At 35.1% G+C, this 26233-nt stretch overlaps 1 protein-coding gene across 1 annotated transcript; it reads left to right on the forward strand.

The window, feature by feature from the left end:
* The first annotated feature begins 23630 nt into the window (after positions 1-23630).
* On the forward strand, positions 23631-25405 carry LOC133037198 (uncharacterized). Its single transcript, XM_061114066.1, has 4 exons — positions 23631-23733; positions 23829-24130; positions 24227-24359; positions 24494-25405. Exons 1-4 carry the CDS (start codon positions 23641-23643, stop codon positions 24986-24988), a joined length of 1023 nt encoding a protein of 340 aa, XP_060970049.1. The 5' UTR covers positions 23631-23640; the 3' UTR covers positions 24989-25405.
* The last annotated feature ends 828 nt before the right edge of the window (positions 25406-26233 follow it).

Consider the following 26233-nt stretch of genomic DNA (forward strand, 5'->3'; position numbering starts at 1 on the left):
AACACACTTGTAAGACATAAGTGTGTGCAGTGAAAATAGGATCATTGTCCTTGGCAAGATTTTTCATTTTCGCCTTTTTCAATTTGATCCCGCAACTGGATGCTATCACACCATACTGAAGGTAGCCCTTTTCTATGGTAGTGCATCCTCATCATAGTTGCTAATTACAATGTTCTAGCTTACTCAAAAGATGGCTTTCACACCTCAGCATGGGTAGCTCTATTCCAGCAAGGGGCCTGACATGTAACTGAAACAAAATACGCTCAACTCTGTATATGAACATTATGTAATCCCAGACACAAATAAGAAGTAACAAGAACCTTTTAACACAACATCACAAAGTATGATAAGAATGAGATCCCAACTAATTATAATCCAAAAGCATAAACATGATTTGTCAAAATACAATGAAAGAAGATTAAAAGCTAGAGAAGAATCACATAACAATATTGTACAAAAATATGAACAAGAGAAATTTAAACAATGCATACTCCCAAAGACTTTCTAAGGGAGTCAAAGCGACTTGCATCAAGGGCCTTTGTGAAAATATCAGCTAATTGTTTTTCAGTATCAACATATTCTAATTGCAAAGATTTATTTTCAACAAGTTCCCTGATAAAGTGATGCTTTATATCAATGTGCTTTGTTCTCGAGTGTTGAACATGATTTTTGGAAATATTTATGGCACTAGTGTTATCACAAAAGATAGTCAAAACACCCAATTCAAATTCATAATCAATCAACATTTGTTTCAACCATAACAGTTGAGTACAACAACTGCCAGCAACTATGTACTTAGCTTCGGCAGTAGACAAGGAAATAGAATTTTGTTTCTTACTATGCCAAGATACTAGATTATTCCCAAGAAAGAAACAACCTCCACTTGTGCTCTTTCGATCATCAGCATTGCCTGCCCAATCTGCATCACTAAAACAAGCAAGATTAGAATTAGTATCTTTCGAGTACCAAATTCCATAATCAAGAGTGCTATTAACATATCGAATAATCCTCTTTACAGCTGAGACATGAGATTCCATAGGATTACTTTGATATCTAGCACAAACTCCCACACTGTAACAAATATCAGGACGACTAGCAGTTAAATATAAGAGACTTCCAATCATGCTACGATAAAGTGTAGTGTCTACCTTTACTCCATTCTCATCTTTTTTCAATTTCAATGTGGTGCTCATTGGAGTACTTACCTGCTTAGCCGATTCAAGGCCAAATTTCTTGACAAGGTTCTTAGCATACTTACTTTGAGATACAAATGTACCTCCTTCCATTTGTCTCACTTGAATCCCCAAAAAGAAAGTAAGCTCACCAACCATGCTCATTTCAAATTCATTCTTCATTTGATCAACAAAAACCTCCACTTCATTGTTAGATGTAGAACCAAAAACTATATCATCAACATAAATTTGAGCAATGATAAAATTAGATTTTATATGCTTGATGAAAAGATTTTTATCAACACTGAAAAATCGTGTTTTTGCAAATGTCAGTTGTATATAAGAAAATAAAAAAACTGTAAGCGTCTGCAGCAGCAGAAAGTAATTCTGCTACAGCAAAACTGAACAGGCAGAATATAAAATATTTGCAGAAAAATAAATAACTTGACACAAGAGATTTATACGTGGTATCAGTGTTCTCACGAACACTCCTAGTCCACGGGGCCACGCCCAGAGAATGAAATCAATTAATAAAGTATCAAAATTACAAAGACAATTGACTTAAACAAGTTTAGACTCCCTCTAAAGTATTGCCGCAATCCTTTGTAATCCACTTTATGAATCTGACTTCTTGAAACACCTTCAAGCCCGAACTCCCTTCGTCTTTGAAGTGTGAGTGCTTACTTCCTCCCGAAGTAAGGCTTTAGCAAGTCTTCTCCCGAAGACCAAGTGCTTACTTCCTCCCGAAGTAAGGCTTTATCAAGTCTTCTCCCGAAGACCAATCTCTTGTTCAGTCAAGTAGTTCTTCACAACCTCTAGGATAGAGTAAGAACAGAAATAGAACAACTAGAACCTAGGTGAACAACTAGGCTCTCACAAAACAAAGAAACACTCTCTTCTCACAAAAGATAAATGCAAAAATTGAACAATGGAAGAGGTAATTCGAATGGTTGCTCTCTAGGCTCTATTTATAGATCATAGAAACCAAAGAGGCAACCACAAGTTCGAATTAGCAGCTGTACAAAGACTTTCCAAAAACAAACACGATCTGCTACATCAGATTCGGTTGCTGACGAAGCAGATCTGCCCAGAAACGGGAAACTTACTAAAATCGGGTCCGATCTTCTTTCAAAGCTTGATTCCTGCCAAAAACAGATTAGATATTCTGATTGTATCAAGATACAATCGAAATTAATAAGGAAAAGGCAATAATCAAAGTTTCCCTTAAAAGGACAACTTTCCAAAAGAGAATTCCTTCTCTTTTGAGAAGTTTTCAACAAAGGAAAGTTCAGCTGAAAGTGCAACTTTCCAAACAAGGAAAATGGCAACTTATAACCGAATAAAAGAGGTAAGATTTCGAAAATGAATGCATAGCAATCTTACCATAAAAAGGAAAAATTATTTTGTCACCTAACTTGCCAAAAAAGGACTTTACAATCTCCCCCTTTGGCACTTTAGATGAACAAAATAATTTTTACCATAAAGTACCTGCAATGCAAAGTTAGCAAGAGCAAACGATACTACTCCCCCTGAGTAACACAATCGAATATCACAATAAAAACAAAGAACATGCTAACTTTAAATATTAAGAAACATTAAGTTCACAAGTACTAACACACCACAACTCCCCCTGAAAAAGAGGGTCCAGAGTTGGGCAAAAAACCAAAAAATAAATATCTCTCCCCCTTTTTGTTTATCGGAGGGCCAAAGTAAACAAAGAACAAAAATAGACCAAAGTTTAAGTAAAACGAAACAAACTATAACACTTTAATTTTTGGAGAGTTTAATCAAGGTGGTCAGTTGCCTGGACATGTCAAGCTGGACATCAGCCATTGCTTCAAGACGAGTGTACACATTCTGAAGTTCAGACTTGACTTCCAGGAGCTCTGCAGCAGCAGAGCCTGAACTTGCACCAGCAGAAGCAGCAGCAGCACCAGCCTTTGGCCGTTTTTGGAACACACCATCAAAATATTCAGAAGGTTGGAATGTAGGGCCAGTGATGGGAGGCTCAAGAGTTTCATGTTCTTGGGCCACATTCTTCTGAGAGGATAAAACCTTATAGATGAGATTTGGAAATACAAGTTTGAAGGTTGGCTTTTTACCTCTTCGAAAGGAGACAATCTGGTTGAGAATATGAGAGGCTAGATCAATGGAAGTTCCAGAGGTGATGCGGTAAAGGAGTGTAGCCACTTCTTGAGACACCACGGTCTTGTTCGAATTTGGAACCCAATTGCTTAGTGCAAACCGCATAAGGGAAGCATGAGCAAAAGTGAGGTGAGTAATTCGAAGACTCTCCCCTGGTTGCAATTCTGAACGAGCTCCAGTGAGTTCAGAGTGCATCAAGTTACGATCCATGGACATCACAGCATTGGAAACATTCTCAGGCAGTTGCAGAGCCTGAGCAATGTCCTTTTCAGAAAATGAGAACCAGTGACCCCTAACATACACTCTTCTATACAGTCTAGAGTTCTCATCAAGGAAATCATCAGTAAGATTAGCATAAAACTCTTTAATAATGTTAGCAATGAATCCAATAAAACCAGTAAGAGTGTGTTCCCATTGATGAAATTGAATGAACTTTACAATACCATATACACGATGGGCATGCAAATCATAATTCCTCTCACTTTCAAACTTACGAGTTGCATAAATATTCCAGTCACGCTCATTGTCTCGATAGTAAAAAGTTGGACAGCCAGAGATAGAGGAAGGGATATTACCAGATGGAGGATCTTCCATGGGCTGCTTGCCTTTGGCAGCAGCAGAGGCCTTTGCTGCAGAAGCAGTTTTTGAACGAGGGGGTTCTGGCTCGAGTTCTGTGTCTTCACTGTCCTTCTCAGTATGCAGAGATACTGATTTGTCTGAAGAGACTTCCATTGGATCCTCTTCTTCTGAACTGGAACTCGAGGAAGCCGAGGGAGGATTAGTCTTGAGTTTCTTCTTGGCTGGAGGAGCAGACTTCTCTCGAGATTGAGAGGCTTGAAGTTCTTTCTCAGCCGAGGCTTGCTGGGCTCGAGTTCGAGTGGAAGGGCCTGTTGGAGTGGTGCCAGCCATTGATGCAGCAGGAGGAGGAACAGCCAATGGAGGAGGAGATTCCTTCGAGGATTCAGAAGAGGAAGTCCAGGTGCGATAGGGCCTTACCGATTTGCGAGCTACTTGCTTGGGTGGACGTTTTGGCTTCACGGCTTGAGATTCACGCTGGGGAAGCGATGAATCTCCAGGCTTTGCAACAGCAGGAGAAGGAACTGTGGCAGCAGGGGGAGCACTAGAAGGAGTTGGAATGGTTTCTTCTAATTTTTTAGAGTGCCCTAGATTCTTGGTTCTCACCATTTTGAAACTGAAGGAGAAGATGAATAGTGTCTGACAAAGAAACAAGAAGAAGGTTCGGGTAGGAGGTGAAATAAGAGACAAAACTTGGTTTATATAACCTTGGAATCAAAACAAGAAAAAGGAAACCAATTTTGAAAATTCAAATGAAAACCGCCAGCCCATGAACCAAAAGAGGAAACCGCCCACTTCTCAACTCCTTTCCCCTTTCCCCTTTTTTTTTTTTTTTTAAAAGAATAAAGTAAAAGGAAACTAGAAATGGCAACAAATTTTTCCAAAAATAAAGCAATCTTTCAAGAATAAAGACACATTACCATATAAAGATTAATCTTTACTTGGAAAAATATCATAATAAATCAAAGAAAGAATGAATGTTGATACTTACCATTTATGCACAAGATTTTCCTTGACCCATGAAGCAAGTCACACGCCTCCCTTTTTTTTTTTGTTTTTTTTTTTAAATAAAACCGAAACTAAAAAATAATGTGTACAGTGAGTATATATGATTCGAATCAAGCAGAGAAATCAAATATCATTGACAATTGACAAAGTAGATTACATGTTATGCTTTCAAGGAAAATAACTAATTAGAATCTCATGAAATGATCATACTTAATTGATGTTGAGGAAAAAGATATGCATGTTACTGAGAATTGTGAACCAGGATTATTAATTTAATTTTAATAGAGGAGACTTACAGAGTTGAACACACTTGTCAGACATAAGTGTGTGCAGTGAAAATAGGATCATTGTCCTTGGCATGATTTTTCATTTTCGCCTTTTTCAAATTGATCCCGCAACTGGATGCTTTCACACCATACTGAAGGTAGCCCTTTTCTATGGTAGTGCATCCTCATCATAGTTGCTAATTACAATGTTCCAGCTTACTCATCAGATGGCTTTCACACCTCAGTATGGGTAGCTCTATTCCAGCAAGGGGCCTGACAAGCATGAAACAAAAATTGCTCAACTCTGTATAAGAACATTATTTAATCCTAGACACAAAAGAGTAACAAGAATCTTTTAACACAACATCACAAAGTATGATCAGACTAAGATCCTAACTAATTATATTCCAAAAGCATAAACATGTTTTGTCAAAATACAATGAGAGAAGATTAAGAGCCATAGAAGAATCACATAACACTATTGTACACGAATTATGAACAGATAAAATTAAACAATGCAAACTCCCAAAGATTTTCTGAGGGAGTCAAAGCGACTTGCATCTAGGGCCTTGGTGAAAATATCAGCTAATTGTTTTTCAGTATCAACATATTCTAATTGCAATGATTTATTTTCAACAAGTTCCCTAATAAAGTGGTGTCTTATATCAATGTGCTTTGTTCTAGAGTGTTGAACAGGATTTTTGGAAATATTTATGGCACTAGTATTGTCACAAAAAATAGTCAAAACACCCAAATCAAACCCATAATCAATCAACATTTGTTTCAACCACAATAGTTGAGTGCAACAACTGCCAGCAGCTATGTACTCAGCTTTGGCAGTGGATAAGGAGATGGAATTCTGTTTCTTGCTATGCCAAGATACTAGATTATTCCCAAGGAAGAAGCACCCTCCACTTGTGCTCTTTCGATCATCAGCATTTCCTGCCCAATCTGCATCACTAAAACAAGCAAGATTTGAATTGGTATCTTTTGAGTACCAAATTCCATAATCAGGAGTGCTATTAACATATCTAATAATCCTTTTTACAGCTGATACATGAGATTCCATAGGATTACTTTGATATCTAGCACACACTCCCACACTGTAACAGATATCAGGACGACTAGCAGTTAAATACAAAAGACTTCCAATCATGCTACGATAGAGTGTAGTGTCTACCTTTACTCCATTCTCATCTTTTGTTAATTTCAGTGTGGTGCTCATAGGAGTACTTACCTGCTTAGCCGATTCAAGGCCAAATTTCTTGACCAGGTTCTTAGCATACTTGCTTTGAGATACAAATGTACCTCCTTCCATTTGTCTCACTTGAAGACCCAGAAAGAAATTAAGCTCACCAACCATGCTCATTTCAAATTCACTTTTCATTTGATCAACAAATACCTGCACTTCATGGTTAGATGTAGAACCAAAAACTATATCATCAACATAAATTTGAGCAATGATAAAATCAGATTTTATATGTTTGATGAAAAGAGTTTTATCCACACTACCTCTGTGATAGCCATGAGAAAGTAAAAATTGAGTCAACCTTTCATACCAAGCTCGAGGAGCTTGTTTCAGACCATACAAAGCTTTTTCAAGTTTGTATACATGGTCTGGAAATTGAGGATCTTCGAATCCTTTTGGTTGCTCAACATAAACTTCCTCATTCAAAATACCATTTAGGAAGGCAGATTTCACATCCATTTGAAACAATTTAATATTCAGAATACAAGCAATACACAAAAGTAAACGAATTGATTCTAACCTTGCAACAGGAGCAAAAGTTTCATCAAAATCAATACCTTCTACCTGTGTGTACCCTTGTGCCACCAGACGAGCCTTGTTTCTCACAATTGTACCGAACTCATCACTTTTATTTTTAAATAACCACTTTGTTCCAATAACATTTATACCTTTTGGTCTTCGGACCAAAATCCATACCTTGTTGCGAACAAATTGGTTGAGTTCCTCTTGCATTGCATTGAGCCATTCCTCAAAGGTCATGGCTTCCTTCACATTTTTCGGTTCATATTGAGAAACAAAGCAAAGAAAGCTGATTAAATTAATATACCTTCTGCGAGTTACCATGCTTTCTTTAGGATTTCCAAGGATGAGATCTTTTGGATGATTCAGTTTGACTCTGGTGCTTGGTTCTTTCTGAATAGAGTCAGTGATGATGTTTGGATGAGTCAAGATAGACGGTTCTGGTTCTCCAGTTTCAGTTGCAGCAGCAGATTCGTCATTTGCAGCATCAGCAATGGGTTCTGCTGCATCAGGATCTGTTGTTACAACTTTTGGAGGAGTATCCATGAGGCCGTCTATCTTGGCTTCGTGGAAAACTTCCGAAAAATCTCTAAAATCATCAACAACCACATTCGTGATTCCAAAACAGTTTGAGTTCTCATGTTATAAACACGATAAGCTCTACTGTTTAAGGAATATCCAATAAACACACCAACATCACTTTTAGCATCAAATTTACCAATATGCTCACGATCTCTATAGACATAACACACACATCCAAAAACATGAAAATGACTTACATTGGGGCGCTTACCTTTCCAGATTTCATAAGATGTTTTTGAGGTACCTGGACGAATAAACACTCTGTTTATTATGTAGCAAGCAGTGTTAATAGCTTCAGCCCATAAGCGCTTTGTCAATTTCTTGCTATTTAACATCACTCTTGCCATTTCCTGCAAAGTTCGATTCTTCCTCTCAACAACTCCATTTTGTTGAGGAGTTTTGGGAGCTGAAAATTCATGAGTTATACCTGTAGACTTGCAAAAATCATCATACACAGAATTTTCAAACTCCTTACCATGATCACTTCGAATTCGAACAATTTTCCCAATATTACAACCTTTCTCAACTCTTAATCTCAGACAAAGAGTTTTAAAGGCATCAAAAGTGTCAGATTTTTCTCTTAAGAAATCTACCCAAGTAAAACGAGAGAAATCATCAACACACACAAAGATATATCGTTTACCATTCAAACTTTCAACTTGGATTGGACCCATAAGATCCATGTGAAGCAATTCCAATACCTTTGAGGTATTGATATCAGACACAGGCTTGTGAGTGATTTTTAATTGCTTTCCAAGTTGACACGGTTCACACTTACCTTCACTTTCCTTACCAAGCTTGGGAAGACCTCGAACAATACCTGCATTTGACAATTTTTTCAGGTTTTTAAAATTAATATGCCCAAGCTTGGCATGCCACAGATCTGTGGTGTTGTTGATAGCTGAGTGACAAGTAAACACAGGGGTTAGAGTGTAACAGTTATCATTGGATCGAAATCCTTGCAAGATACATTCATTGTCATCATTCATAACATAACAATGATCACTATCAAAAGAAACAGTAAACCCTTGATCACAGATTTGACTGATGCTAAGTAAATTAGCCCTCAGTCCTTCAACTAACATCACATTTTTCAGTCTAGGTAACCCTTCAAAATTTAGAGTTCCCATACCAACAACTTTTCCTGATAAGCCATTACCAAAAGTGACTTCTCCACATTGCATAGGCCGTATGTTAGTCAAGAAATCCTTGTCACCTGTCATATGTCTAGAGCAACCACTGTCAAAATACCACATTTGAGATGCAGCAGTTTTATCAGAAAAACCAGCTAGACACTTCTTTTTCACCCATATTTGTTTCAAACCTTTATGTTTCTTTTGAGATTTTTTCAAATTATCAAAATAATTTGTTTTAAACAGGTTGTTCAATGTGAAACATTTAGGTCTGATATGTCCTTTTCTACCACAAAAATGAAAAATGGGAACAAATCTTTTTACCTGAGATCTTACCCTTTTCGAAAATCCTGGAGATTTTGCAGCATCAGAAGCTGTTCTTGCTGCCACAGGCTGTGAAACTGTTACGGCAGAGTTTGTAGCCTCATGGTGATTCGTTGGAACACTAGATTTTACAAACTTCGTGACTCCAGAACTTTCCATTCCATTAGAACCAAGGCCTGCAAAACCTCTCTGACCTGCATTCTGAGCTTTTTCAAAAATAGAAGATCCAGGATTAAGCATTTGAACATTTTTCTTAAAGTTTTCAAGTTCCTTCTTCAATAGAGAGATTTTTTCATCTTTATCACAAACACTTGTCTCATATTCTTTTATTTTCAACTCACACATTTCAATCTGATGAGACAATTTTTTATTCAATTTATTCAACTCTCTATTTTCAGAAGCAACCTGAATCCATTTTTCATACATGACTTTGTATGATTCAGCAAGAGATTCTTCACAGATTTCAGACTCATCTGAATCTGATTCCTCTTGTTTGGTGGTATTATTCAGACATACCAATCTATCTTTCACCTGTGAATCACACAACACATTAGACATAAGAGAGGTTAGGGAAACATTTTCAGTAATATCTTCATCACTTTCGGTTTCATCATCACTCCAAGTGACATTGAAACTTTTCTTATTCTTTTTCAAAGTGTTTGCACACTCAGATTGTATATGCCCAAAACCTTCACATTCCCTGCACTGAATTCCCTTTTTGTTAGAGACAGATGGTTTAATGAAAGCATTACCTTTTGAACCTTTCGAAATATTCTTTTTATTTCCCATCTTTTTCATATATTTCTGAAAATTCTTAGTTAATAAAGCAATCTCATCATCACATTCACTATCAGAATTTTCATTATTAGCAACTTTCAAAGCAATACTTTTACCTTTATCAGCAATGGATTTGGGTTTGTCCTTTTGTTTAATCTGTTGATTTAATTCAAAAGTACGTAAGGAACCCATCAATTCTTCCACTTTCATAGTGCTAAAATCTTTAGCTTCCTCCATTGCCAAAAGTTTCGTATCAAACCTTTCTGGAAGAACTCTAACAATTTTTCTCACAAGAACAGAGTCATCAAGCTTTTCTCCAAGAGCAAAATATTCATTAGCAATGTCAGATAATTTTTCATAGAATTCAGTTAAAGTTTCATTATCAGACATTCTAAGCTCATCAAATTTAGTTTGAAGCATGATAAATCTAGATCTTTTCACATCAGAAGTTCCTTCAAACTGAGTTTGAAGAATCTCCCAAGCTTCCTTAGCAGAAACACAAGATGATATAAGTTTAATGTAACCCTCACCTACACCATTAAAGATAGCATGCAAGGCTTTGCTATTGTAGGCAGATAGTTTATCATCTTCAATAGACCATTCCGGCTTCGGATTTTATAATAGTATTACTCGAAGAATCTGTCTCAACTGGAGGAGACCAACCTGATAGAACCATTCTCCACGCCTTCTCATCTTGAGATTTGATGAAGGCTCTCATTCTAACTTTCCAGTAAGGATAGTTAGAGTCATTAAGCAATGGTGGTCTAGAAATAGAACTTCCTTCTGCAAAAAATGACATTCTAACAAAAACGTTATAGGACCACACTAAGAGTTTAGTGTCCCGCTCTGATACCAATTGAAAAATCGTGTTTTTGCAAATGTCAGTTGTATATAAGAAAATAAAAAAACTGTAAGCGTCTGCAGCAGCAGAAAGTAATTCTGCTACAGCAAAACTGAACAGGCAGAATATAAAATATTTGCAGAAAAATAAATAACTTGACACAAGAGATTTATACATGGTATCAGTGTTCTCACGAACACTCCTAGTCCACGGGGCCACGCCCAGAGAATGAAATCAATTAATAAAGTATCAAAATTACAAAGACAATTGACTTAAACAAGTTTAGACTCCCTCTAAAGTATTGCCGCAATCCTTTGTAATCCACTTTATGAATCTGACTTCTTGAAACACCTTCAAGCCCGAACTCCCTTCGTCTTTGAAGTGTGAGTGCTTACTTCCTCCCGAAGTAAGGCTTTAGCAAGTCTTCTCCCGAAGACCAAGTGCTTACTTCCTCCCGAAGTAAGGCTTAATCAAGTCTTCTCCCGAAGACCAATCTCTTGTTCAGTCAAGTAGTTCTTCACAACCTCTAGGATAGAGTAAGAACAAAAATAGAACAACTAGAACCTAGGTGAACAACTAGGCTCTCACAAAACAAAGAAACACTCTCTTCTCACAAAAGATAAATGCAAAAATTGAACAATGGAAGAGGTAATTCGAATGGTTGCTCTCTAGGCTCTATTTATAGATCATAGAAACCAAAGAGGCAACCACAAGTTCGAATTAGCAGCTGTACAAAGACTTTCCAAAAACAAACACGATCTGCTACATCAGATTCGGTTGCTGACGAAGCAGATCTGCCCAGAAACGGGAAACTTACTAAAATCGGGTCCGATCTTCTTTCAAAGCTTGATTCCTGCCAAAAGCAGATTAGATATTCTGATTGTATCAAGATACAATCGAATTTAATAAGGAAAAGGCAATAATCAAAGTTTCCCTTAAAAGGACAACTTTCCAAAAGAGAATTCCTTCTCTTTTGAGAAGTTTTCAACAAAGGAAAGTTCAGCTGAAAGTGCAACTTTCCAAACAAGGAAAATGGCAACTTATAACCGAATAAAAGAGGTAAGATTTCGAAAATGAATGCATAGCAATCTTACCATAAAAAGGAAAAATTATTTTGTCACCTAACTTGCCAAAAAAGGACTTTACAAACACTACCTCTTTGATAATCATGAGAAAGTAAAAATTGAGTTAACCTTTCATACCAAGCTCGTGGGGCTTGTTTCAGACCATACAAGGCTTTTTCAAGTTTGTACACATGGTCTGAAAATTGAGGATCTTCAAATCCTTTTGGTTGCTCAACATAAACTTCCTCACTTAAAATACCATTGAGAAAGGCAGATTTTACATCCATTTGAAACAATTTAATATCCAAAATACAAGCAATACACAAAAGTAAACGAATTGATTCTAATCTTGCAACAGGAGCAAAAGTTTCATCAAAATCAATACCTTCTACCTGTGTGTATCCTTGTGCCACCAATCTGGCATTGTTTCTCACAATTGTACCGAACTCATCATTTTTATTTTTAAAAATCCACTTTGTTCCAATTATATTTATACCTTTTGGTCTTCGGACCAAAATCCATACCTTGTTGCGAACAAATTGGTTGAGTTCCTCTTGCATAGCATTGAGCTATTCCTCAAAGGTCATGGCTTCCTTCACATTTTTCGGTTCATATTGAGAAACAAAACAAAGAAAGCTGATTAAATTAACATACCTTCTGCGAGTTACCATGCTTTCTTCAGGATTTCCAAGAATGAGATCTTTTGGATGATTCAATTTGACTCTGGTGCTTGGTTCTTTCTGAATAGAATCAGTGATGATGTTTGGATGAGTCAAGATAGACGGTTCTGGTTCTCCAGTCTCAGTTGCAGCCGAAGATTCGTCATTTGCAGCATCAGAAATGGGTTCAGCTGCATCAGGATCTGCTTTTCCTGCTATTGGAGGAGCATCCATGAGACTATCTATCTTAGCTTCTGTGGAAAACTCTAAAAAATCTTTAAAATCATCAACAACCACATTAGCTGATTCTAAAACAGTTTGAGTTCTCATGTTATAAACACGATAAGCTCTACTGTTTAAGGAATATCCAATAAACACACCAACATCACTTTTAGCATCAAATTTACCAATATATTCACGATCTCTATAAACATAACACACACATCCAAAAACATGAAAATGACTTACATTGGGGCACTTACCTTTCCTGATTTCATAAGATGTTTTTGAGGTACCTGGACGAATAAACACTCTGTTTATTATATAGCAAGCTGTGTTAATAGCTTCAGCCCATAAGCGCTTTGTCAACTTCTTGCTATTTAACATCACTCTTGCCATTTCCTGCAATGTTCGATTCTTCCTCTCAACAACTCCATTTTGTTGAGGAGTTTTGGGAGCTGAAAATTCATGAGTTATACCTGTAGACTTGCAAAAATCATCATACACAGAATTTTCAAACTCCTTACCATGATCACTTCGAATTCGAACAATTTTCCCAATATTACAACCTTTCTCAACTCTTAATCTCAAACAAAGAGTTTTAAAGGCATCAAAAGTGTCAGACTTTTCTCTTAAGATATCTACCCAAGTAAAACGAGAGAAATCATCAACACAAACAAAGGTATATCGTTTACATTCAAACTTTCAACTTGGATTGGACCCATAAGATCCATGTGAAGCAATTCCAATACTTTTAAGGTATTGATATCAGACACAGGCTTGTGAGTGATTTTTAATTGCTTCCCAAGTTGACACGGTTCACACTTACCAACACTTTCTTTACCAAGCTTGGGAAGTCCTCGAACAATACCTGCATTTGACAATTTTTTCAGGTTTTTATAATTAATATGCCCAAGCTTGGCATGCCACAAATCTGTGGTGTTGTTGATAGCTGAATGACAAGTAAACACAGGGGTTAGAGTATAATAGTTATCATTGGATCGAAATCCTTGCAAGATACATTCATTATCATCATTAAGAACATAAGAATGATCACTATCAAATGAAACAGTATACCCTTGGTCACAAATTTGACTAATGCTAAGTAAATTAGCCCTTAGTCCTTCAACTAACATCAAATTTTTCAGTCTAGGTAACCCTTCAAAATTTAGAGTTCCCATACCAACAACTTTTCCAGCTAAGCCATTGCCAAAAGTGACTTCTCCACATTGCATAGGCCGAATGTTAGTCAAAAAATCCTTGTCACTTGTCATATGTCTAGAACAACCACTGTCAAAATACCACATTTGAGATGCAGCAGTTTTATCAGAAAAACCAGCTAGACAATTTTTCTTCACCCATATTTGTTTCAAACCTTTATGTTTGTTTTGAGATTTTTCCAAATTACCAAAATAATTTGTTTTAAACAGATTTTTCAACATGAAACATTTAGGTATGATATGTCCTTTTCTACCACAAAAATGACAAGTAGGAACAAATCCTTTTACCTGAGATCTTACTCTTTTCGAATATCCTGGAGATTTTGCAACATCAGAAACAGTTCTTGCTACAACAGGCTGTGAAACTGTTGCAGCAGACTTTGTAGCCTCAGAATGATTCGTTAGAACACTAGATTTTACAAACTTCGTGACTCCAGAATTTTCCATTCCATTTGATCCAATGCCTGCGAAATCTCTTTGACCTGCATTCTGTGCTTTTTTAAAAATAGAAGATCCAGGGTTAAGCATTTGAACATTTTTCTTAAAATTTTCAAGTTCCTTCTTTAAGAGAGTGGTTTTTTTCATCTTTATCACAAACATTTGTCTCATAATCTTTTATTTTCAATTCACACATTTCAATTTGATGAGACAATTTTTTATTCAATTTATTCAACTCTCTATTTTCAGAAGCAACCTGAATCCATTTTTCATACATGACTTTGTATGATTCAGCAAGAGACTCTTCACAGATTTCAGACTCATCTGAATCTAATTCCTCTTGTTTGGTGGTATTATTCAAACATACCAATCTAGCTTTTACCTGTGAATCACACAACACATTAGTCATAACAGAAGTTAGGGCAACATTTTCAGAATTATCTTCATCACTTTCGGTTTCATCATCACTCCAAGTGACATTGAAACTTTTCTTATTCTTTTTCAGAGTGTTTGCACACTCAAATTGAATATGCCCAAAACCTTCACATTCCCTGCACTGAATTTCCTTTTTGTTAGAGACAGATGGTTTAATAAAAGTATTACCTTTTGAAACTTTCGAAATATTCTTTTTATTTCCCATCTTTTTCATATATTTCTGAAAATTCTTTGTTAATAAAGCAATCTCATCATCACATTCACTATCAGAATTTTCATTATCAGCAACTTTCAAAGCAATACTTTTACCTTTATCAGCAATGGATTTGGGTTTGTCCTTTTGTTTAATTTGTTGATTTAATTCAAAAGTACGTAAGGAGTCCATCAATTCCTCCACCTTCATTGTGCTAAAATCTTTAGCTTCCTCCATTGCCAAAAGTTTAGTATCGAACCTTTCTGGAAGAACTCTAACAATTTTTCTCACAAGAACAAAATCATCAAGCTTTTCACCAAGAGCAAAATATTCATTAGCAATATCAGATAATTTTTCATAGAATTCAGTTAAGGTTTCATTATCAGACATTCTAAGCTCATCAAATTTAGTTTGAAGCATGATAAATCTAGATCGCTTCACATCAGAAGTTCCCTCAAACTGAGTTTGAAGGATCTCCCAAGCTTCCTTAGCAGAAACACAAGATGATATAAGTTTAATGTAACCTTCACCTACACCGTTAAAAATAGCATGCAAGGCTTTGCTATTGTAGGCAAAAAGTTTATCATCTTCAATAGACCAATCCAATTCAGATTTTATAGAAGTGTTACCTGAAGAATCTGTCTCAACTGGAAGAGACCAACCTGATAGAACCATTCTCCAAGCTTTCTCATCTTGAGATTTGATGAAGACCCTCATTCTAACTTTCCAATAAGGATAATTAGAGTCATTAAGCAACGGTGGTCTAGAAATAGAACTTCCTTCTGCAAAAAATGACATTTTAACACAAAAACGTTATAGGACCACACTAAGAGTTTAGTGTCCCGCTCTGATACCAATTGAAAAACCATGTTTTTGCAAATGTCAATTATATATAAGAAAATATAAAACTGTAAGCGTTTGCAGAAGCAGAAAGTAATTCTGCTACAGCAAAACAAAACAGGCAGAATATAAAATATTTGCAGAAAAATAAATAACTTGACACAAGAGATTTATACGTGGTATCAATGTTCTCACGAACACTCCTAGTCCACGGGGCCACGCCCAGAGAATGAAATCAATTAATAAAGTATCAAAATTATAAAGACAATTAATTGACTTAAACAAGTTTAGACTCCCTCTAAAGTATTGTTGCAATCCTTTGTAATCCACTTTATGAATCTGACTTCTTGAAACACCTTCAAGCCCGAACTCCCTTCGTCTTTGAAGTGTGAGTGCTTACTTCCTCCCGAAGTAAGGCTTTATCAAGTCTTCTCCCGAAGACCAACTGCTTACTTCCTCCCGAAGTAAGGCTTTATTAAGTCTTCTCCCGAAGACCAATCTCTTGTTCAGTCAAGTAGTTCTTCACAACCTCTAGGACAGAGTAAGAACAGAAATAAATAACTAGAACCTAGATGAACAACTAGGCTCTCACAAAACAAAGAAAAACTCTCTTCTCTCAAAAAGTTAAGTGCAAAAAATGATTAATGGAAGAGCTAATTCGAATGGCTGCTCTCTAGGCTCTATTTATAGAACATAGAAACCTTAGAGACAACAACAAGTTCGAATCTACAGCTATACAAAAACTTTCCTAAGAAAACACGATCTGCTACAACAGATTCGGATGCTGACGCAGCAGATCACACCAGAAACGGGAAACTTGCTATAATCGGGTCCGATCTTCTATCAATGCTTGATTCCTGCCAAAAACAGATTAGATATTCTGATTGTATCAAGATACAATCGAAATCAATAAGGAAAAGGCAATAATCAAAGTTTCCTTAAAAAGGACAACTTTCCAAAAGATAATTGCTTCTCTTTTAAGAAGTTTTCAACAAAGGAAAGTTCAGCTGAAAGTGCAACTTTCCTAACAAGGAAGAGAGCAACTAAAAACCGAATTTATAAGGTAAGAATTCAGGTATGAATGCACAACAATCTTACCATAAAAGGAAAAATTATTTTGTCAACTAACTTGCAGAAAAAAGACTTTACATACCGAGATATATGCAATAACTATAAAGATCTTCCTGCGAGATAGTAAAGATCAATTCTTTACTCAGCGAGCTGGTCCAGATGACCCAACAAACTCTGTAACCTGATAAGGACTCGCATGTCCTAAGTTATCAACCTTTTACAAGATATTCGTATATGCGACTCGAACATGACGCATATATCTTATGCATGTGAGACTCGATTAGTCTTGTACACATCTTGAGTCTGGGAGCTTATGTGAGAATATGAACAGACAACTCGCACCACAAAGGCCGCATACGTTGTCGTAGTTAGTTAATTGGGCCGAAACTGTTCTTCATTTATTATATTTACGTTTTAATTGATTTAAATGTTGAAATTCAATGTAAAAACAGATTGATAATTAAATCAATCTCTATGTATTCAATGGACACTTGCTAAGTGATCCAACATGAAATAGACAGGACAGAAAACCCTTGCAACAGTGGACTAAGCAAACTAAGATTTGACTGAACCACTATACTTCCTTTGTGTTATTTACATTTCCAGTACATCTGTGTGTCCATAGGGGTGTTCATTGGACCATATCCAATGTTTTTAGGTCTATCTAGATCCGATCCAGCTATATATTGGATGTTAGATTTACCATCTAATCCGATCCAATTAATTCCAGTCATCCAATTGATCCAACATTCATTAGATGTTGGATTGGATCGGTTCTATCCATTGGATGTATTTCATTTATATTTGTTGGTTTAATTTGAGTTTATCCAATATTTTAGACCTAGTAATTTTTTGGATCGGATCGGATCCATCCAATATTTTAGGTCCAGTATGTATTGGATTAAACTGGATCCATCCAATCCAAGAAAAAAAGAGTAAAATTTGAATGTTAATTTTTATATATACATATAGATTTTACGTATAACAATATAAAATCTAATTACTCATCAAAACTAAATAAATATACTAATTAATTTGATTGGGTGTTGGATGTATTGGATTTTTGGACACTCCATCCACCATTCGATCCGATCCAATTGAATATTTAAAAATAACATCCAATCCGATCCAATCACAATTAGATATCCAATGTTTGGCAATCGGTTGTAATTGGATCGATCGGTTCTCATTAGATTGGATCGATTTATGTACACCCCTCCATAGTTTGAATACTCGTCATTCTGGGTAAAGTAATCGCATATTCTCGTTTGTATTTTAATTATAATATTTTATTTGGTATTATCTAAATTCCTCCAACAACAAATAATAAATAAATAATAAAATAAAATGGATTCGAGTAAGGAGTCGATTTGAAGTAAAAACCATTATACCAATAAAAGAATTCATATTCATTTAATCATATAAATAATATATATTACCTCATATAGCAACCATCTTCATAACATCACGTTGCCTAATCAGGCAAGTCGATGCTTTAATATGATAATCTTGTATTGCATTGCCTAATCAGGCAAGCCTGTGTCATAGCTTGGCACCCATATGTCGCATAACTGCATCACCTAATCAGGTAAGCCTGTGCCAAAAACCTGCACCTATATATCATAAAATTGCATTACCTAATCAGGTGAGCCCGTGCCACAATCTGGCACCAATATATCACATCGTCTAAGTAGACGAGCTCGTACCTACGATCGATACTTATCATATGTCACTGACTTCTGTACTTACGCCCAGGACGTTGTTAGGAAAATTGCATCACATAATCAGGTGAGCCTGTACCTACGCTCGGTACTCATCATATATCACTGACGCCCGTACTTACACCAGTACGTCGCTAGGAAAATCGCATCACCTAATCAGGTGAGCTCGTACCTACGCTCGGTACTCATCATATATCACTGACGCCCGTACTTACGCCCAGTACGTCGCCAGGAAAATCACATCACCTAATCAGGTGAGCTCGTACCTTCGATCGGTACTCATTAATATCATTGATGCCCGTACTTACGCTCAGTACGTTGCCAAAAAAATCGCATCACCTAATCAGGTGAGCTCATATATCACATGCATAATATTATCACATTATCAATACTCAACCAATCAGTCTTTTCATTATATAACAATATTAACTATATCTCAATATTAATCAATTCATAACAATACTAATTGTATTACATACAACGTATTATGCAGTACAATATACTTTTCTTACTTTTAATCTAGGTTTATACATTTTGACTAACCCAAGTGGAGAACTACCCCCGATGATCTCGACCCTTTGTCACAACAATGGTAACCTAATAAGTGTTTATCCCAAAATACTATTTAATATTCACATAAGAGAATCTAGGATTTTCTACCAAACCCCATGGTATACATACACTAAAATAAACTTATATCTTGGCTCTAAAACATACACCATATTGTAGAGCTTGTTGCAAGCTTTGAAATGGTACATAGAATGTCCAAAACGGACACTCAAGTTAAAAGTTTATGATAAAAATACGATTTCTGATCTCCTAGGAATTTCTAAAAACTATGAAACTTGAAAATTCCAATTTTCACACTCATCGAAACATTACAAAAACTTATCCAAATCACTCCAAACTTCACAGGGCGCATATATACTATAAATATTACCATCCTTGCATAATAGAAATCAAAATCAAGCCATTAAATGAAAAACATCATTAACGTTCGGACTAAGCTTTAAAAAGTTCTAAACTCGATTTTTAACTCTTAATCACCTCAAATTAAACAAGTAAACATATAAACTAGTCCCATAGTTACCAAAGAACATTTCTATGAAGTCAGAATCTCCATAACCTTTTTAAATCATAAAGCCCCTATATAAAACTAATCGTTTTAAGCTTAAAATATAATTAAATCATGAGAGTTTTACACCTGATGCCACATTTCATCATTTTTTTTACTTTTTTGGCATTACACGGTTTTTTAAACTTTTTTACCTTTTAAATTTTTCAATTTTAGTTTTCAAAAAGTTTCATAATTACAATATTACCTTTAGCATGCATATGTCACCTTTTCTTCACACGATCACCCACGCCACCTCATAACTCCATTTTTCCTTTTTTTTTTGAATTTTTTTTTTCCTCTGCTTCTTTCGTCTTCAACATTTTCTTCACACGATCACCCACTCCAAGCCCTAACCCACCTCTTTTTCCCACGATCACCTTCTCCAAGCCCTAACCCACGTTTTCCTCAACCTACATTGTCTTCCACTTTCCTATTTTCTCTCGTTTTTAGCTGTAAGTTCATTCTCCCGTATTTTTTTTTCTATATAAATGGCAACCACTAGAAGTGGTTCGAAATCCCCATCTCCGGTCAAGAAACACCCTAAAAAATCTAAGAAGCCTCCAACTGTTTCATCCAAAGTCGAAGCTAAGATGGGGTTAAAAAAATTGCTAAGAAATTAGTGGGTGATGTTCCAGAGACATCGGGCACTAAGAAAAGAGCCATTCCAATTAAGGTCGACGCTCCTAAGCCTAAGAGAGCTAAAATTTCCAAGTCTGCACGCGATGTAAGTTTCTTTTTGTTGTTTTTCAATTTTTCTTCAGTTTTTTTCTGGTTGTTCTATTTGTTGCATTACATTTGATGATTTAATGTTTTCCCCCTTTTTGTTCTAGGTTTCCAGATTCTGATTTTGAGGATGAAGTGCATGCTGAGGGACAAAAGCGTAAACTTAAATCGAAGGTAATTTTAAATTGCTTGGTATCATTTTATTGAGTTAATTTTTACATCAGCTTTTTAGGTCACTGATTTATTTGTTTATCATCATTTTTTTTTATGTTTTGTGTTGTTCTTTATGTATTTCTGTCATGTATTGTGGTTGATGTTGTTTTCTTGTTTTTATTAAGTTGTTGTTTGGTTGTTTTTAAATTACACCATTCAATTCGTATTTTGTGTTACAGTGATTTACTGCAATTTCCCCATTGGTTGTTTATATGTTTATTGTGAGTTTTTTTTCGGTTGTTTATCACAATATTAGTATTGAGAGCTATTTTAGAAATTTCACTTTTAACAAGCTGTTACAGTGTTGTTAATACTTTTAGTTATTTATATGTTTATTGTGAGTTTTTTTTCGGTTGTTTATCACAATATTATTATTGCGAATAATTTTAGAAACTTCATTTTTAACTAGCTGTTACAGTGTTGTTAATACTTTTAGTTGTTTATCTGTTTATTGTGAGTTTTGTTTTGGTTGTTTATCAAAGTTTCAATATTGACAACCATTATAAAATTTTCATTTTTTACAAACAACTACAGTGTTTTTAATATATTTCGTTGTTTATCTGTTTATTGTGAGTTTTGTTTGGATTTTTTATGATCATTTCAGTATTCACAACTATTTTATAACTTTTATTTTTTTACAAGTTGTTATAGTGTTGTTACTGTATTTTTTCAAAGCTGTTTATCTTTTAGGTTTATCATACTGTAACGGTTTTATAAATGTTATTTTTAGGTTTTGTATTGGTTGTACTTTGGTTACTAAATTTTATATTTGCCTTGTTCTTGTTGCTCAGATTTGTTGCTTATGTTTTATTTTGTATTTCTATTTTTTGCAGGTCCATGTTAGGACCTCAGAGAAGGTTGAAGAATTTGACTTACCAAAAAAAAATCCCCCTAAGGTGTCTTTTTTTAAAAAAAATTGTTTTTATTATTTGTTTTCTGTTTCTATTTTAGTTTTTTTATTTTGTCCTCATTTTTTTTTGTTTCAATTGATACAGGAATGGGATTATATTTATGATCAGAAGAATCTCTTCATTGCGAAAGCCTTTTCGACTACTACTTTCCAGGTTATAGAAAACATTAAGTCTTGCCTTTCACCTGAACAACTTGAAATGTTTTCCAAAACCTGTTTTAGACATTTCCTTAAGCTTCTTGATTTGAAAGTTCAACCGCAAGTGTTTCATGGGTTGTTGTTGCGGGAGGTTCAGCAACCTAATGATGCTGAGTTGTGGGTAACGATACGCGGTGTTAGGCTTAGGTTTATCATTGAGGAGTTTGCTTTGATTACTAGTTTAGACTGTGAAGGTGACTGTAGTGTTTTATATTTTAAGCAAGACGTTAATAGTCTTTCTGAAAAATATTGGCCAACTTCATCCTCTATCACTAAGGAATCTGTTAGGGAATGTTTTACCACCAAGAGGTGGGGTGATTCTGATGACGATGCTGTGAAGTTGGCAGTTTTGTATTTTGTGGAATGGTTTTTGCTTAGTGGCACAAAGCATAAAAATGTACCTAGGTCTATTTTAGATGTTGTAGACAGTGGGAGGTACAATGAATTTGCTTGGGGACGGAGTTCTTTTGAACTGACTATTTCGTCATTGAAGGGTAAGCTTGACAGTTGGGTTGAAGGTGTTAGGAAGGCAAGGAGTTCGGGAAAGAGGCCGAGTGTTTTTTACACTTTGATTGGTTGTCCTCATGTTTTTCAAATTTGGTTCTATGAGTGTTGTAAGTACATGAAAGGTAAGTATTGCCAAAAGGAAAACTCTCGTATTCCAAGGATTATTTAGTGGACATGCAATAGTCAGCCGACTTTCAAAGTTTTGAAGACTACTATTTTTGATGTTTCCAAAGATAAGGTATATCTGCTTGTTGTAATTTGGTTTTTTAGTAGTTATTTTTATGTTGTTTTTCATTATTAATAATCTTTATAATTGAAATTTTCATTTTGTTTTTTTTAATCAGCTGGAACTATCAAATATGAGGCTCACTGCTGCTAAGTTCAAAGCTTTGAAATTGAGCAGTTTCAAGTTTGACACTGACTACAATTCTTACAAGAGTGTTCCTGTTCCCGAAGAGCCTTCTGCTACTCAGAGTGACATTTCTGTCAAGCTTGATGCTTTTTCTGAGAAATTTGATGGTTTGGAGGTGAAGATCGATTTGCTGCATACTTCCCAACAGAAGATTTCTTCCGATTTGGTTGAGTTGAAAGAGTTTGTGTCTGCACAGTTTGTTTCTTTTGGTGCTCAGATGGCTTCAATGCAGACTCAGTTTTCTATTGTTTTTGCCGATTCTTATGCTAATGTATGTTAGTTTTTCAATGGTTGTTTTTCAGTTTTTTTTAAGTTGTTTTATACTAATTTAAATTATATTTTCAATATAGGACAAAGGCAGTGACTCTTCCAATGATCATGGTGGAAGTGGTAATGAAGAAGATTTTGATTTAGATGAATCTGAAGAAACAGATGACAATGAAGAAGAGAATGTTATGGGTGATGAAGAAGGTGAGGGTAGTGAAGGAGAAGATAAGGATGGTCAAGCTGATGAAGATTCTGAGTCAAAAGAAAAAAATGATAAGGGCAGTGATGATGAATGCACTGATAGTGAGGAGAAGGTAGATAAGTAGACAATGTAACTAGGTTTTAGTTACTTTGTGTGTTTTATTTCGTTGTAAGTCCATTTAGGTAGTGGTTTTGTAATTCTATGTTCTTGTTATGTCTATTCTTATGTTTTATTTATTTATTTATTTTTTTTAATTTGCAACTATTTTTCAGACTATTTATTTGTATTTATTATGTTATTTAGATGTCCGTGTTTATAGATTATGTTGTTCGCAATTATTGTTGGTCTTCTTATTTTATTTTTTAGTTGTTATGTAGTTTTTTCTTAGTTGTTGAAGCCTTTTACAAAAAAATAACTTTATTTTTTTCTCTCTCTTTTCTTTCCTTTTTTTTCCTGTATCAAGAATTTTGTTGATTTCAATGACGAATCTACTCAAATAGATGTTGAGGCTACTGTTCAGTCCGGTGTGAAAGCAGTTGAGATTATGGCAATGTTGCTTTTGTGTTGTTTTTTTGGTTGTGTAAAGGTTGTTATTATTTAAACTTGCTCTAATTACTTTTTAATACCATATATAAACAGATGTCTTCAGATGGAATTGGTGGTGATTCTAGTAAGCGGATTTCAGTTTCTGAAAATGTTGAGGTTACGGATCGTCGTCTTGTTTGTTTTGAGGTATATTTTTTTTATGGTTGTTTTTTAGTTTCTTCAAACTTTTTGAGTTTAACACTGACTTTTTTTTTTTCATTTTTTTGGAAAAAATATATTAGATGGGTGCAACAGGTCTCAATGTTGATTCTAATATTCAACTTGTTGAAGATGACCCAATTCCCGTTGAAGAAACTCCTCTTGTTGACAAGAAGAAATCTAAGAAACCCATAGCGTTGACGTCTCCGTTTATGGAGTATGACTCTTCCATTTCTAGTTCTAAAGATGGTTCTGGTTATGGAGTTGTTAAGTATGTGGCTGGTTTGTGTTCTCTTGATGATAAGATTGGTGAAGATGTAGAACATAAAGACGAGAATGATTTTGACTTGTGGCTTGGTGAAGGACGGCGATCAAAGAAAGATCCGTAAGTGTTTCATTTCAGCACTTTTGTTGTGTTTTTTGTATATTTTGTTTTTTACTTTACTATTTATGTTTCAATTCTATTTTTTTTTTATGTTAGCCATGACAAGGACAAAGTTTACTTGAAGGGTAAGGATAAGATTGTTCCCCCTTTTCGTTTTGGCGTGGAAGATGTTGCAACCAAGATGTGGTTCCACAAGCTTGCATATCCTGGCCAATGTTTAACTAATTCTGTAAGTTAATTTATTTATTTTTTAAAAAAATGTCAGTCTATAATTTTCTTCATGTTGTTTGTAAGTTGTTTTTGAGTTGTTGATATATACTTCATTTTCTTAATTTTGAACATTTCTCATTTTTTATTGTTTAGCATTTGGATATTATTTTTTACTATCTACGTAAAAAGGGAAAGTATGCAAAGGAGCCAAAGGTTAAGTTCACAACCACCAATTGCTTATTCTTCAAAACCATTCATGCTTTGTATGAAAAATTTGTTGCACAGAAAAAAGATCTTTCTTTGATAACTGCCCAGCATGCCATTGCTGATTATATCAGAGGTAGAAAAATGTTATGTGGTTCCCCTTGGCATTTGTGCGATCATGTTTTGTTTATCATCCATATGGAGACTGAATCACATTGGATTCTTGGTCGCTTGAATATTGAGGAAAGGCGTATGTACATGTACAACTCCTTGTCGACTGCTATGAAAGATAGTGCCGCTATCAAAGCTTGTCAGCCATTTGCGATGTTGTTGCCCCACTTTTTTGCTTTGTTCGATGAGTTCAAAAAGGAAAACAAACCGGTTTGTTTAGAGCCTTTCAAAGTTGTTAAGGTTGATGGTTTGCCTCAACAAACCTCGAAGTAAGTTGTTTTTAGTTTTTATTTTCAAGTGTTGTTTTATTTGTTTTTGTTATTTTCCTTTTTTTCAGTTTTTCTGATGTTGTTTTTGGTTGTTTTCCAGTGATTGTGGTTGTTTCGTGGCATCATTTGCCGAATACTTCATTGATATGAAACTGATTCCTCCCATATTTGATGTTGAGAAACACCGTGATAGGCTTGTTGTGTTGTTCTATAAGTATGCTCGCATGAAAGAAGATGAGGCTCCTCCAAAGGGTCCAAAGAAGAATTTGTTTTAGTTATCTATTTGTTGTTTTTGGAAATAGTACTTTTTTATTTAGCTTTTGTTTTTTCTATTACCAGATTATGTTCATAATCATAGACAAGTTGTTGTTTCTATCATGTGTTTTTTTTTTTATTGAAATTGGTTTTTTATTTGTTACTAGTTTTGGATTTTTAATTTTTATATTCAGTTTAACCCATGAAAGCATATCATTAACAACCTTATTACAACCATCTTACAAACGACTAACCTTGCATTTTAATCACTTTATGTAATTTTGTTTGGTTCTTATTAATTTCAACTTTCTTGCACTCATTTAATTATTTAACTATAATATTTGATCTTCTTTGTATATTAATGATAATAATATCAATTCTCTATTATCAATATTTCTCCACATAAAAATGCACAGTATAAAAAAAACGTAACAACCAATAGTAATATGCAGTATGTTTTTCTAAATGTTTTAGTATGGTTATTTTTTGGTTGATGTGTAGTTGTTTGCACTTCTATGCTGTAATTCTTCTGCAGGTCTTTTTGTCATGTCCCTTTTGTCCACACTTGCCACACTTGTTTTGTTTCTTTGTTTCCCAAGCTGCTGCCATTCTTCTTTTCCTCGGCCTTCCAGACTTGATTCTTTCTTTTGGAGGCAACACTATGATGTGTTCAAAATATTCTGGTAGTTCCCATTCTCTAATGTTTTTAACTGGGTATATTGTTTCTTCATATGTTTGCAGCCATGCTTTTGATGTGTAGTATTGTGCACAGTAGTTGTATGTGTTTATGTTCAAGTCCTTCATGACAACGACTGCATGGTTACATGGCATTTCATCTTTTTGAAATCTGTTGCATGTGCACGTCTTGTCCTTCAAGTTTACTATTCTTGTTCTGTCTTCATCTATCACCTCAAATAGGTTTTGGTTTGCTGGTTTCACCTGCATGTTTTAAAGCAACTTTAAAACAACCAAAAAACTATGTAAAAACAACTGT

The sequence above is a fragment of the Cannabis sativa genome, chromosome 4 (assembly GCF_029168945.1).
Source record: "Cannabis sativa cultivar Pink pepper isolate KNU-18-1 chromosome 4, ASM2916894v1, whole genome shotgun sequence".
Lineage (NCBI taxonomy): Eukaryota > Viridiplantae > Streptophyta > Magnoliopsida > Rosales > Cannabaceae > Cannabis > Cannabis sativa.

Bases quoted from the DNA above. Each gene is read 5' to 3' on its own strand.
- LOC133037198 (XM_061114066.1), top strand. From the start codon at position 23,641: ATGTCTTCAGATGGAATTGGTGGTGATTCTAGTAAGCGGATTTCAGTT. The intron at 23,734-23,828 runs GTATATTTTTTT...AAAATATATTAG, and splicing joins GTCGTCTTGTTTGTTTTGAG to ATGGGTGCAACAGGTCTCAA. The intron at 24,131-24,226 runs GTAAGTGTTTCA...TTTTTATGTTAG, and splicing joins CGGCGATCAAAGAAAGATCC to CCATGACAAGGACAAAGTTT.